Here is a 15,037-nt window from a genome sequence, read left to right as displayed (position 1 = left end):
AGCAGATAATCTGAGGAAAACAGAAATTAAATGAAGAATACTTCCAGCCAAACCAGAGGAAGTGAAGAGATTAAAATCCACTCGGATGAATGAAAACATTTTGTTCAGCTAATTCAGGAAACACAGATATGGAAGTACGAGCAGCTCAAAGGTTTACTGATGACGAGCAAAACGATGAAGATTATTACACACTTTTATTTAAATATTTGTTTCTTCTACTATTCACTTTCATTCTTATGACAACATGCAATAGATTCACTGTAAAACAAACTAAATCCTGGATTGGAGAAACTGATCAGTGTGAAAAAATGTTCAATTATTTATTATTTAACCTTAAGAAGAATTCACTGAATGCAGATAAAACTATTAAAATTTTTACTGTTGATGGTCATTTATAAGTCATATAATACTATATAATATAGTATATTATATTATTCTATATAGCATATATATATCTGTACTAAAGACTAGAGAAAAATACTTGCTAAGACTTTGTGTTTTTACAGTGTATTCCTGTATCCCAGAGGGCCTTAAAGCGATGCAGCTTCATGTTGACAGCTGAAGGGACGACCACCTGTCAGTGGTCATAATGTTACGCCTGATTGGTTTGTTGTCCTGTCGTTATTCTGTAATTCCTGGTGGGAGACGTTAATATGCTGAGGTTCGTTTCTCAGAGGCCCAGTCAATCCATTATTCAGAAGAGGACAATTAAAGGACAGTGTGTGTTTCTTCATTCAGGTGTTAACAGGAACAGCCCCAAACATCCAGACTTATTTCAGAAGAAATATAATTACTCCCATAAGGAAAACAGATAATTTGCCTCGACTCTCATTCCATGAGCAGAAGAAACCTTCAGCTCAACCACTGAGGAAGTTTTCCTCCAAGCTTTAGCTTCCTGTTCGCTCCAGCGTTGCATTAAATCAAGCGGCTCTGCGCTGGAGATACGCTGCCGTCAGCACTTCTGCAGTCACAGCGTCGTCTCCGCTGGCTAATAAACCGAGGAAACGCCGGGCCAGATTTATTTACTAAGCACAAATGAGAAGCGGAGGGAAAGTGTTAGAGTGAGCTTATGAGGATCTGTGACACACCGTCTGCGCTAACGCTATCAGATCCTGCAGCTAACGCAGACAGAGACTGCATCGCCATACTTTACAAAACCACCACAAAATATTTTATTTAAGCAATTTTATTCAAAAAGTCAAACTGATGCAGATTAATTACACAAAGTGAATTGAAAGGATTTTGAAAGTTGTTCATCTCACTCAGTAGCAGCGTTTCTTTTTTTTTTAAAGGTTTTATTGGCTCTAGTGGCCGTTATTTAATGGTTAATTGACAGGAAAGTGGGTAATGAGAGAAGGGGGAAGACATGCGCCAAAGGTCACCAGGCCGGGAATCGAACCCACGACGGCCGCGTCGAGGACTAACGCCTCCTTATGTGGGCTGTGCTTAACCCCTGCGCCACCACAGCTCATCCCAACAGCGTTTCTATTTCAAATGTGCACAAAACTTTGTCAATATTCGACTAATGTTGAAAAAACTCAATTAAACTAAATAAGTTTCAGCACCTAAATAAGTTTGTTGACCCGGTGTTCTGTCAGATAGCCATACATGTCAGAATAGCATACATATGGTAAGAGCGCATGCGCACGCATGCGCATTCTGCAGGAGGTCCGCCATACTGAGAGGAGTCGTCAGCTTGTCATACGCGAGAAGAGACACAATAAAAAGTAACTAAATAAATTAAATTTAATGCTGCTGCAGCTGCAGTAAACTACAAAACACGTCCTAAAACACGCCCTGTTTAAATTCACGTCCCCCACTTCCTTAATATTTTTGGGTTGGATAGCATGTCTGCTAACTTGGATAGCATGTATGAAAACGCAATTTTTACCCACACTGAAACTGGGGCAAAACCAGTGTTTCACTTTTGAAAAAAATCCTTATCTACGTCATGATTTTATGTTGCTGATTAAATAAAATCATATGGTAATGACAACGTATACATGTCTGAGCTAAGCGTATGACTATCTGACAACGTATGCTGAAACGTATCCAAACGTATGCTGATCTGACAGATATAGCCATCAGTTTGTCATACGCGTATGACGATCTGACAATGTATGCCTATCTGACAGAACACCGGTAAGTCATTAAAAAACACGCAGCTCCTGCCACTTCCTGTTGTCGTCTTCTTTGTCGTTTCTGCCAGTAGTAACATCCTGTTGTTGATCTTGTGACTTGTGTGATGTGGAAAAAAAAATGTTTTCATTGCAGTTTTGTGAAAAACATTCATTTCTACACAGCTGAAAAACCACCTCATCTTTGCAGGAAAACTTTTATCAAAAAACAAAAGTTTGTTTTAATTTGTGCAAATTAATTTAACAAGCTAAGTACTCAGTTATGGGCTAGTAAATGTTTTAGTTAGTTCTAAACTATCTAAATATTTTGCTTACAAACTAAATATTTAGTCAGTAAGCTAAATATTTTTTATCTTAAATTCAGTTAGTTAACTAAATCTTTAGCCTAGGCACTAAATACTTAGCTTTACCAAATATTTAGTTTGAGGCTAAATAGTTGGCTAATAAATTATTTAGCTTCAAAGTTAACTTGTTATGTAACTATTTAATTTAAAGCTGAATATTTAGCTGGCTAACTAACTGCTTAGTTTGAAACGGTGACATTTATAAATGAATGAATAACGTGGTGAATGTTTGTTTTTCCTCAACACAACTGCTGACCTAAAAAAGCCTGTTTTCTAGTGACGACTAAAAATTATGTTAAAACTGCGACAAAAAATGGAAATGAGGGCAGCGATTCTGGGATTGGAGGTAAAACTGACAGACTGCGAGAAATCACTGCCAAACTGAGTGATAAATAATCATTTTCCAGAAACAAAAGGAGATCTTCAGAAGAACAGCTTATACTTTAACCGTCTCATGATGACAGAGCAGATTTATGATGTTGAGGAAATCACATCAAAATAAGAAACTAAAACTAGTGAAGAAAAACAAACATTTATCATTTACAGCCAATTTTCAATCTAAATATTTAGAAATTTGTGTTTTATTGTGAATGTTGTCATGAGTTTGACCTGCTGTAGCGTTGAGCCAGTGAATCAGAAATTATTTATCTGTTTGGACATTACAGAAGAGCCAGAGTTTGTGTGTCTGAGCTAAACATTAGCAAACAATTCACAACAAAACCATTTCCTCACCAACAGCAGATAAAATCAATTGACCTCCACTCAACATGAACTCTGCACATTTATCAGACCATCTCCATTCATGTAGCAGCAGCATGAACACAGGAGAGGAAATCTGAGGAGCTATTTAGAGACCCATAGAGGACGAGATGAAGATATTTCAGTTCATCCAGAACAAATCAATAAACTAAATAAAACCTGGAGGTTATTCAATTAGCACAGTGCAACACAGCAAATGGAAAAATAACGCAGAAAAACTGTTGAAGAATAAATCAAAACTACTAGTTATTCTTTTTTCTCGCTCTTTGTGTCAGCTATGCTACGCACAGACCCGTTGCCATAGCAACCGGCTGACAACAGCTCCACTAGTGTGTCAGGATTCTACACCAAAAATATTCAACCATTTCCCACACAGAGACCAGAACATTCAGTCCGTCACAGTTTCATGTTTATGTTGTGGTTATTAATAAGTGATCCTTGTGGTACATTAGCTAGGCTGCTATTAGCTAAGCTAGCACAGCGGTGGCTGATTAGCTACTTTAACCACCTGCTGCACTGATGAGTGTTGGTGTTTAAGTTGCCTTTTGTTCTTAACAGAACCAGAGTTCAGCAGCACATCTATATGTTAAGGTTGTCATAGTCAAGCTAGCATAACTATAACAGCTACTTCCAATGTAGCTGTAATAGTGTTGACAATTAGTAGCAAAGCTTTGCGTCCATTTTTCTTTTATAGCTCATGTATACATTTAAGAGTTGATGATTAAACAAATTTAAAAAAACTGCCACACTGCAGATTTTTCATTATTTTCTTTTTATATGATTAAATAAATAACTTAAAACATGCAAATAAATAAATATTTTCTTCTTAAATATAAAAAATGAACATTTTATTGCCTATGTATTAAAATAAAGTACATTTTAAAACATTTAAATGCAAAATGTTTATATTTTTTGTACAGTTTTCTTTTAATTACAGTTTTGAATGTGTTGTTTGTTGAGTCTGTGTACTCCAGTTATTGATTAATCGATTACTAAATTAATTGCTGATTATGCAAATAATCACGACTGAAAGGACTAATAATTTCAGCCCTAGTAAAAATAGACGCATTTATATGATTTTTTCTGCTTTCCTGAGTTTATGTCACCACACACATTTTCTTAAAGACCAATTATAGATGTATTACAATACATATAATCCTCATTAAAAAGGCTGCAGTACTTTGGCAACAGGAAACTAAAATAAAGCCCTGAGCGTCAACCAGAACGCAGGAGATCTGACGTTCAATAACTCCTCTAATTTGTTGCTAAGGGGCCTTCACGCTTGATTACAGACCTTTCCTCCCGACTCATTGTGAAGTCATGAGCTCTTGTTGAGACGACAACGCTTCCTCTTTCAAGTATAAACTGGGTGACAAACATCAGATAATTCAAAGTGAAAGTTGTACCCCAGATCTAAGCCGTGTCACATTAAAGACGGCAGAACAGGAACTGACAGGCAGGAGGGGAAAGACGAGCGGAAAAAGCCCAGATGTCCCATCCAGGATATTTCCAGAAGCTTCTTTTGCTCTTCACAATGATTCGGTTTGTCAAAAGCGTGAAAAAAGTCAGACGGCCTGCGGCTGTCGCTGGGTTACGAGGAAAAACATCATGTTTTCGCACCTGTTGATGTCCTGAGACAGAAACGCTCAAGGAGTTCAGAACCGCGAGGTTCAGCCTGTCACCATCACAAACGCTGCTGGACGATAAACTGGCCCACAAGTTATAGCAATAAACGATAATATTGTTGTTTTGAGACCATTTTTCTGTGATAGAACAACAATGATGGTATAATAATAAAGCAAGAACACATTTTCAAAGATCAATAAATGTTAAATTATATTTAATTCATACTAAATATTCAAAATAAATAAACAAAAACAAGAGGAGCAATAAGTGAAAAGTCTAGTTGAGACCAAAACACCAAACTGAAAACTTTTATCAACCAGGGAGAAAAAAACGTCAAAAAATTATACAAATGAAAATTATTGAGCTTGTTTTAATTTCTATCTGATTCATTGATTTATTACTTACTGTGATTAGCCTAGCTGAAAAACGTAACACAGCAAAAGAGCTTCATATCAGTCGATATTAGTAATTAATTACTTTTTGTGTTAAACTGATAGCCTGACCCGTTTTATCCAGTTTTCTCTCCTCGCTGTTGTTTTTCATTTTTAAGCAGCTGTAAACTTTACGGTGGTTCGATGTGAGCCTGACAGATCGTCAACACAAACACGTCCACATGACAAGGTGAGGAAAAGTTTTCATTTAAAAAATAGCGAGGGAGCAGGAAGCTAGCTATGCTAGCCTGACTATGACAACCTGAACGTGGGGATGTGATGTGGAATTTGATGTTTTGGTTCACTTAAAAAAAGGCAACCTAAAAAACCAACTCTGACAGATCAGCAATGGAGCAGGTGTTTAAATTAGCAAATCAACCACCGCTGTGTTAGCTTAGCTAATAGCAACGTAGCTAATCTACCACAGCGATCACTTATTAGTAATCGCAACATCAACATCAAGCCTGGAAACAGAAAACTGTAACGGACTGCATGTTCTGTTCTTTGTGTGGGAAATGTTTGTGTGTTTTTTGGTGATGAATCCTGAAACATTTGTGAGGCTGTTACCGTCGGTTGCTATGGCAACGAGTTCGCATGTAGCATAGCCGACACAGAGAGCGAGAAAAAGAGAATACCAGTGGTTCCGAGTCGTTCTATAAGGGTTTTTCTGCATTATTGATTTTTTCCCCTTTGCTGTGGTGCAATGCAGTAAATAATAACAGCTGCATCTCCAGGTTTTATTTTGTCAACGTTCTTGTTCTACCGCGGCGGCGCAGCTACGAGGAAATCTGACGATGCAAAGGAGGATTCTTCATTAGGTCAAGAAAACTATGGACAAACCTGACCATCCTCTGGTCTTCAGTCAGAGGCTTCTTCAAATTCACTGTAATACTGACTGCTACAAGAAAACCTTCCTGCCATTTCCTGTCTACAAAAACTTAGAAGATTTGAATTAATGAGTTAAAGCAATATTTAGTTTCCCTTTGGAATCAGTAAAATATTTTTGAATTTGAAAATATTGTTTGTTTTTGTCCGTTGTGCGCAGGAGCAAGATTTTGATGTAAACAATAACATGCAGAGGATTTAAATCATGGTCTAGTAAAACTTTAAGAACAACCAGAATTTGGATCATTGTAAATAAACATAATGGATGTTATGAAGCCTTTAGGGATGAAATCATAACAGACAAAGACAAATAAACAACCATCTGTTTCGTCTTTCATGTGCCGCTGCAGAAAGGTGGAAAACTAAACAATCCAGATTCATTTTCGCCCACAAGGAGAGAAACTCTGAGTCGAGTTGTTCCCTGAACACAAGGCGCGCTCCTCATCCTCGCCGCGCTGCAGAGCAGTGAAGGACCGCTGAGTGGATGCCAAATGATCAAGGACAAGGAGCGCGCTCTACAGCGGCGACGCTGAAAACTAATTACACAACCGTTCCTTCTGTCAGCACAGAGTCAAGGGCGCAGCGGCCGACTCGCTGCTCGTCCTCCGCTAACAACAGCAAAGAGCCAAACGGCGTCAGGCTCGTCTTTCCACAGACAGTCACCTTCGTGCTCATGGATACAAACTTTTCACGTTATTTAAAGAATATAAAAAAAGTATATTCTCTTGGCTTTAAAGCACTTCCTGCTTCAGGAAAAGTCACAGCAATAAGTTGGAAGCCATGTTGACCTACAAAAATAACAAGCAACATGCCGACGTGAAAGTCTTCATGAATAAAAACATGAGCGAGTCGCGGCCGATTTAAGAAGGGAGGAAGGAAAAATCAAACATAATCCAAAGCGATGGGTAATTTATAACGTCCATCAGCAGAGAGGAGGTTGGATTTGGTGAACAAAGTGAAGCTGCAGACAGAAAACATGGATGAGTTCAGAAAATCCAACTTCTGATTTTAGTCATTCATTCTAATAATTGGACTAAACTGTAATCAGACTTCTTCTTTTTTTAATAATTTTTTTATTTTTTATTCACCAATTAGTGTATATAAAACAGGCATTAATGACTAACAAAACAAAGTTTTGGTCTACAAAATAAATGGAGAAGAGAATAAATAACATCAACAAAAATAAAGTCAACAAAACACAAAATAAGGAAGTTTATATTAAAATGGATTCATTCAGGACAAAAACCAAAAAAACAATGAAATTATTTAACAAATATAATAAATAAGAGCAAATAAGACCTTTATTATTATTTACTTTTTCTCTAATATTCCATAATTAAATGAAGGTCGCAGATAATTTGGGAAAAAGTGGAAAATAAAATAAAAGTATAAATATGTGTATTCTATGTATTTGTGTGGCTCCCAAACTGTAATTGTCCCTGAAATGTTTTCAGGAGAAATTACAGCATTTCAACATAAACTGAACCGAGTCCAGGAGAATCCGAGTCCAACCCGTCACCTAGCAACCCCAGTCAAGTCCAACCCGTCACCTAGCAACCCCAGTCAAGCCAACCCGTCACCTAGCAACACACGCTGAGCCAAATAAAGAAGCAAATTAATCTCAAAAGTAAATGTTGAGATTAATTTCAGAGATTTTCAAGAGAAAAGTTAAAAATTTTCTAGAAAAAAAACTTTAAAATTTCTCAATTTGAAAAGGAAAAAAAATTGCTAGAAAAAAAGGAAGAAATTTCAGGTTAATATCAGAAATTTTCTAGAAAAACCTGCGAATTTAAAAGTTTAAAAATTTTAAACTTTTCAAAATTGAGTTTTAAAAGTCAAAAATTTCAAATATTTTCTAGAAGATTTCTGAGATTAATCTAAAAACTTCTGAGTTTTCTGGCAGAAAGTCGTTCCTTCTCGTCCATCTACCAGTACATCGTTGTAGTGTGCAGCCATTTTCATGCGGCAGTCTAACCATTGAGTTGGGGGGCGTGGCCAACAGCAGCTTATTTAAAGTGACAGAGGCCCTAAAAAAGCTCATTCTGAAAGGAGCTCAGAATAAACTAAAATCTCATTATGTGAGAATAATTTTGTATAAAAACTGTAATGAACATGTTTGCATTGACAGTGTAGTTTAGTTGATCCCCTTTAAGCAGCAAAAAGCCGTTTGATCGTCTAAAAATGTAAGCGGTTCTTTTGTTTTATTTTTACCAGTAATCCAATCCCAATGAAACCAGTAAACAGAAAACATCAGTGGAGCAGGAGGAAGAGACAAGAGTGTAAACAACAATAACCACAAAATAAAGTAGGTCACTACAGATACGCCGCAGTCTGGTTCAACCCACACAAACAGAGCCGAGGAAAACAAGCAGCCGTTTGTGTTCAGCTTCCTGAGGAGAGAAAATACATAATCCACTGCAAAGCATCACAATATGTCTGGTTTCACTGGTCGTCTGACAAACTGGAGGGAAACATAAATGCAGTAGCATGATGAGAGAGTGAAAATGTAGAAAAATGCAGCCTCTGTTGTGGCCAACATCACGCGTCACATGATCAACAGCTGGATGTTACTACTGCTGGAAACAACAAAGAAGACAACAGGAAGTGGTAGGAGGAGGATGTTTTTTAATGATTTATTGCGTGAAAAAAAAGATTCACGTCTGATTTTAACTGCATTTCTTATTTAATAGAAACACTGGAAGTGTGAGATTGTTGTTTTTCTGACATTAGCGGAATATTGACAAAGTTTTGCACACATTTGTAACTGAAAGACATCGAGTGATGCATTCTGGGAATGTAGACTCACCAAACAAAAACAGGCTGAACACAAAAACAGCAAACAAAGTCACTTAAATAAATAAAAATAAAGCTTTCAAACACCACAAAGTTTCATTAATCATGAGAACTTCTCTCTTAAAGGGGCAGTATTTGGTAAAATTAACTTTTTTTATCTCTCCGTTGTGTTGAAATGTTTTTCCCTCATCAAAACCAAACCTCATTCTTTCATGTTTGAGAAATATTTCGATCTCCATGGCAACCATTGAGCTGTTAAAACATCTGGATGGACCTAGCCCCGCCTTCTCCTCCCCCACGCAGCTCCTTCAGACTAGCCAGCAGCAATTAGCAAACATCTATTGAGCTCATTATAGGAGCTGCTGCTCAAAGCAACGCTGGTAAAAACGTTAAAGGGTTAATAGAGGAGCCATGTTGGCATGACTTCCTGGAGGCGGAGCTTCAGGAACAGAGGCCCAATTTCATGGACTTAAATCAGGAAGTAAAATTTCTTTTAAGTCACATTTGATAAATATATCCCTTTTATCACAGCTGAAGGTAACAGTTGCTTTCTTGTGCTCTAAAATGGCTCTATGTGCCCAGTAAACACACAGTACCGCCCCTTTAATTGAACCATTGAAGCTCGTTAATGTCATTGTGCCAGAATGAAACTCACCGGCCAGAACTCCTGCCATGTAGAGCAAACTTATCCGTAAGATCCCGTGGACCATCTCTAAGGGAACGCCGATCATCAGCTGCAGCAGAGCGTTAAATCCCAGCTGCTCCAAACTGAGGAGACAAAAAGTTTCATTAGGTCTCATCAGCAGCAGCCACAGCCACAGACGATCAGCAGGAGGAAGGAGGAGCAGCTCAACAAACCCAACATGCATGAACATGTAGCTGAAGAAGCGCCAGACTTGGGCGCGGTGGCCGGGATGGTAGACCAGCGGACTCTTCATGAAGTCCAGCTGGTACGTCTGCAGGACCCACTTATTGAGCATGATGCCGTAGCACATGAACACGATTATCTGCAACGCAACACACACCATGAACACGATAAAAAGGCGATCAGGCGTCCTGCCAAATGAAAACTCATTGTACTTTCTGAGACGTTTTGGTCTTTTTCTGTATCCTCGGCTGGAATTGAGACAATTACAGCCTGCAGGAGAAAATAGATACATCTGGTTCAGCTCCATTAATTTCTTTTCATAGGATAATGGCTTATTGTCTGTGTGAATTAAAATGGATGTGAACAGTTATTATCAGACTCGCTGTCATTACAGCCATTCAGAGGGAACTGAAGACGACTCGGCTTTCTGATGAGTTCAGGGAAACCAGGAAGTTTTATTTTTCCTGGAAAACTATTCAGACGGTGTGATAGAGAACTGAACCAGGCTAAGAAAAAATCCAAATCATGACAGTGGAGTCATATTATTATGAGGAACAAAATATTCCGAGAAAAGTTGAAATAATACAATAAACTCACAGTACAAGGATGAACTGAAAGTCATGACATTATGACACGCAATAAGAGAAAAAGTCTGTAATACAAATGTATAATAAAAGTAATAATGTGAGAATAAAATTGTACGACAAAAAGAGAATCAAGTCGTACGACAAATTGTCGACAGTCACAACAAAATTTATATAAGAATAAAATTGTAATAATACAAGATAAAAAGACGATACGTTACGAGAATAAAGTTATGCAACAAATAGTCCTAATATGAGAATAAAGTTTTAAAAGATTTAATGGGAAATCAAACAAAAAGACCCTAAAAATTAATCTAAGGATTGTTGATCCTGTTGTGAAATTATTCTCATTAGCAGACTTTGAAACGACTGAAAAACATCTGACTTCATTTTGAAGAAAGAAACTAGATTTACTCTCAGAAAAACAATTATTTTCTGGTGATTTTGTGTCTTTATTGTCATAATATTATGACTTTATTCTTGTAATGTAAAAACAATAACTGGCTCTAATGCGCCGTCAAAACACGACAGATTCCAAGTATTTTTTATTTCCCCAAATGAATCCATCCTTTACTGCGTCCGACATCAGAGGCTGAACTTCCTGCCTGAGTTTTTCCTCAGGAGGATTTCAGCTCAAACTGAGCGCGATCAAAGGCAGGAAATCTCCTCAAACAGCCGCCGTGGGAGCAGCTCAGGAAAACAGGATTATTGTTTTACAAAACGTGTCAAACTCAAGGTCCGCGGGCCAAAACCAGCCCGCCGTAGAGTTCTGTTTGGCCCAAAGACCCTTGGAAATAACCGCTGGATGCTTAAATAATATTTTATCAATCAAATGAAAGCAGTTTTCAACAGGAGAGGATCAGGGGCACAGAAAGAAAATCTTAATTTTTCTTAGAAATGTCACTTCTTTTCCACAGAATTACAATATTTTTATCAAAATCCAGATTTTTTTCTCTGGATTTTGAGTTTTTTTGAAAAGCCAGAATCTTCTTTTCCGCCCAGAATACATATGAAAACTTGGTGTTCATGCGTATTCGGCCAAATTTCCTGTGAAATGAGGTTTGGTATCATTTAGCTTTAAGAAAGGCTCATCAGGTGCAGAGGGGCTGATTTTCAGGTTTTAGAGGTTTATTTTTGGGTTTTATCGAGACATTCTACACAGCCGGCCCTTTAAGGACGCCTCGCCACGCCCCAAAATGAAAATGAGTTTGACTTCCTGGTTCATTCGCAGCGCTGACAGAGGGAGTCTCACCTGGACGATGGTGACGACGGCAATGAAGACGGGCGGAGGACAGAGGCGGTTTTGGTGGAAGTACCAGCGCCGGTCCGTCTCACACGGCAGGATCTCGTAGGCCACATAACGGACGAAGCGTTTGTACAGTCCAAGGCCCGTCTCGTCCAGCAGGATTTCCCTCTGCAGGGTGCGGCGGCCGTTAGCGATGGCGCGCCGGAAACTGCTGGAGCGCTTGCTGCTCATCTGAGGGACAAAAGAAAAACAGTTACGTGTTTTTAGCGCACCTGACCCGACATGGTTCTGGTTCAACTCTGTCCATTAAAAATGGAGACCATCAGTCCGCTTTAATCGAACTCCGGTTCGGTTGGTGAGGTGTGAATGCTAATCAAACTCTGGTCCTCCAGACCTCGCTCTGGATCGGTCTGAATGTGAACGCCAAGCGGACCGGAGACCGCTCCAAAAGCAGGAAGTGGACTACAGCACAGGGCATTCTGGGTAAATACAACCAAAGCTAACATGCTAGCCCAAATGAAAGGATTTACATAAGGGCTGGACAATAAATCAATAATCTATATCGCTGTAGACGTGATCAGTATCAAGAGATAAAACAACTGAGAGACGATTGAATATATGGAATAATCCAGGTTAGTGGAATCAACCAACTCTCACTACTCGGTTGCCTAGCAACGACCTGCTGGGTAACTGGAGCAGCAGCAGTTTCAAGTTTCCCCACGTTGTCTCATAATTGCTAAAAAAATAAAAAACAACATGGAGAGAAAACAGGAAATGACGCCCCCAGTTTGGTTGTATTTCAGATATTTAAAGCAAAAACTAATCAATAATTATTGATCAACTCATGAAACGCTTCTTTCCCGATACGTTTTTAGCCATAGGGTTAACCCTAATTTACACAAAACTAAATCACTAAGGAAATTATTCAGAAAGATTAACCAGAAAGTTAAAAAAATATTTGGATAAAAAAAAGAGAAAGAAATGCTGACCGAGCAGATTTACAAAAAAAAAAAAAAAACAACTTTTATATCAACATTTTATTAATTCTGGAGCAAAAACCTTGAGGGTCAAACAGAAACTTTTCTGAATTTTCTGTTTATTAAACCAAGGAAGGAAATAACTTCAGTTTTTTCCTCATATTTCAGCATCAAATGAAATATTAATATTAAAGTTATGTTGCTGATTTAATTTAGCTGCAAGAAACTCGACAAAACCGCTGCTGAATATTCATGAAGAGAAATGGATTAAAAATACATGAGTGGCTTTTGATTGAGATGAAGTGAATGAATCTGGCTGCCAGCAGCACAGATTCACTGGAAACGGCTGCTAAAGGCTTTTTACTCTCCCTGAAAGGTGCTTTTTGTTTACAGGAACGTTTCCAAGGTTTGGGTTGAGGAGCGTCAGGACTCTGATGTTCACAGAGGGCAGGTCTGCTACAGAGCCAAACTCGAGGCCCACGGGCCAAATCCGGCCTGCCATAAAGTCTTAATGCGGCCCACCAAAATAAAAAAAATACAATTAAAAAATTAAAAATGGACCTTGAAAATAATTGTTGTATAGGTAAATAATATTTTATCAATCAAATGAAAGCAGTTTTCAACAAGAGGAGAGAAAGAAGCAGGTTTTTCTTTTAGAATTTACCAGAATTATTCTGACTCCAAACTTCTGCAACCAAAACTGAATTCTGGGGGGAAAATATCAATTCTAAGAAAAAATTAAGAATTTGAGAAAAGTCAGAATTCTGAGAAAAAAAATCAGAATTCTAAAAAAATCAGAATTCTAAGAATTCTCAGAAATGAAATTTTTCACCTATTAAATATAATATCAAAACCAGAATTTTCTTTTACATGGCAGTAATCTCCTTCCGTAGTTTTCATATGCTAACTGCTAAATTACATCAATGTAAAATGATGTTGAGTATTTAAATTTAAAAAGTTCTCATCAAGTAATTTTAATGTTATTGGCTTGTTGTTGGTTTTAATCAACATTTTACCACAACCGGCCCTTTAAGGACTTTCATAATCTCAATATGGCCCAAATTAAGAATGACTGACATGCGAGCTATAGCGGTTTAGGATGAAAGCCGTCCTGACGCCGCGGTGGATTCACACACTGACATTTCCTTTCAGCCGAGTAACAAAATGAAGGTTCTGTCAGCACAGCGGGGATCCTTTCAACGCCTGACAACTTCAGCTGAACAATGCGGCTCACAGGAAGCTGACGAAGCAACCACCTTTACGTCTCGCTGGGAAAAACTGACGAGTTGGGAGAAAAGAGGCAGGAGGAGAGGTGGAACAACAACCTGGAGAGGAACGGCGGTCAGAATCGGTAACGGTAACGAGGCACCGGAGGACAGAAACGTGGAATGAATGAGCAGAAACTGAACAGTGTGGAGGGCAAACGTCACAGCAGAACTGGAAAGTATCCACTAGGCTTCCTTCTCCCACATTTCATATTTCAGCAAGTCGGGACTGAGAGTTCATTTCAATTAATTAGATAGATAATTAATTAGACGTTTCTCATACGTCTGTAAATCTGAGGCACCAGCGACAGAGAAAACAACCATTGATTAATATCTAACTAAATAGTTAGCTTAAGGCTAAATAGTTAGCTATGAATTCTATTTGGGAGCTAAATATTTAGTTTAAAAAAAACTATTTAGTTAGCAAATTAATTTGCTAAGCTCCTAAATTAAATATTTATCTTGATAATGAAATATATAGCTCCCAACTAAAATTTTAGTTGTGAGCTACAACATTTAGCTACATGGAAGCTAACTAATTCATTTCAAACTAAATATTTAGTTAGTTCAGAGCAACATTTTTATTTTGAAACTTGCTCAATAAACATTTGTTTTCTAAAGAAAATGTTGAGTTTTAAATGAAATATTTAGCTTGCTAATTGATATATTCAGGTTCAAACTGTGACATATATATAAAATTATAACATGATATGACTTTGATAAAACATGATATGAATTTTTCACTCTGTGATGCATCAACCCTTTTCTCCTTCAACTCTTAGATCTTGAACCAGGAAGTGTTTTCTCGCTGCGCCTCCTGTCTGCTCTGCGTTTATTCGCCGTACGTTTGGCTGGGTGACAGCAACCTGCTGCTCCCTCACATTCATGTTGCCTCTGTGAAGATTTGTTCCCTGCAGACACGGCTTAGCATAGCTGTCACTCCGCCTCACCGTGTTCGACGTGCGCCGCCGCCGCCTCTAAAGCGAGCATTAGCGGCCTTTTGAAGTGACGACAGGAGAGAGACGGCGAACAGAACGCCGGGCGGCCCCGAACCTCCGGCGGCTTCAGCGCACAAACATCTGCACTGAGAATAAACATCAGGGAAACGCTGCCGGCGAAAT

General features: G+C 38.3%; 1 protein-coding gene across 9 annotated transcripts in view; it reads right to left on the bottom strand.

Moving 5' to 3' along the window:
* The window catches only part of rhbdl1 (rhomboid, veinlet-like 1 (Drosophila)), a 43,292-nt gene that overhangs the window by 7,055 nt on the left and 21,200 nt on the right, over positions 1 to 15,037 (bottom strand). For all 9 annotated transcript variants that reach the window (XM_044101646.1, XM_044101647.1, XM_044101652.1 and 6 more), the window contains 3 exons: positions 11,681 to 11,905; positions 9,835 to 9,983; positions 9,632 to 9,744 (listed from right to left, as the gene is read on the bottom strand). In XM_044101646.1, the coding sequence (XP_043957581.1) occupies positions 9,632 to 9,744; positions 9,835 to 9,983; positions 11,681 to 11,905 (487 nt within the window). The remainder of the gene's footprint in view (positions 1 to 9,631; positions 9,745 to 9,834; positions 9,984 to 11,680; positions 11,906 to 15,037) is intronic.

Source organism: Gambusia affinis, linkage group LG20, assembly GCF_019740435.1.
Source record: "Gambusia affinis linkage group LG20, SWU_Gaff_1.0, whole genome shotgun sequence".
NCBI classification, from domain to species: Eukaryota; Metazoa; Chordata; class Actinopteri; order Cyprinodontiformes; family Poeciliidae; genus Gambusia; species Gambusia affinis.
This window is presented reverse-complemented; position numbering and strand designations above follow the sequence as displayed.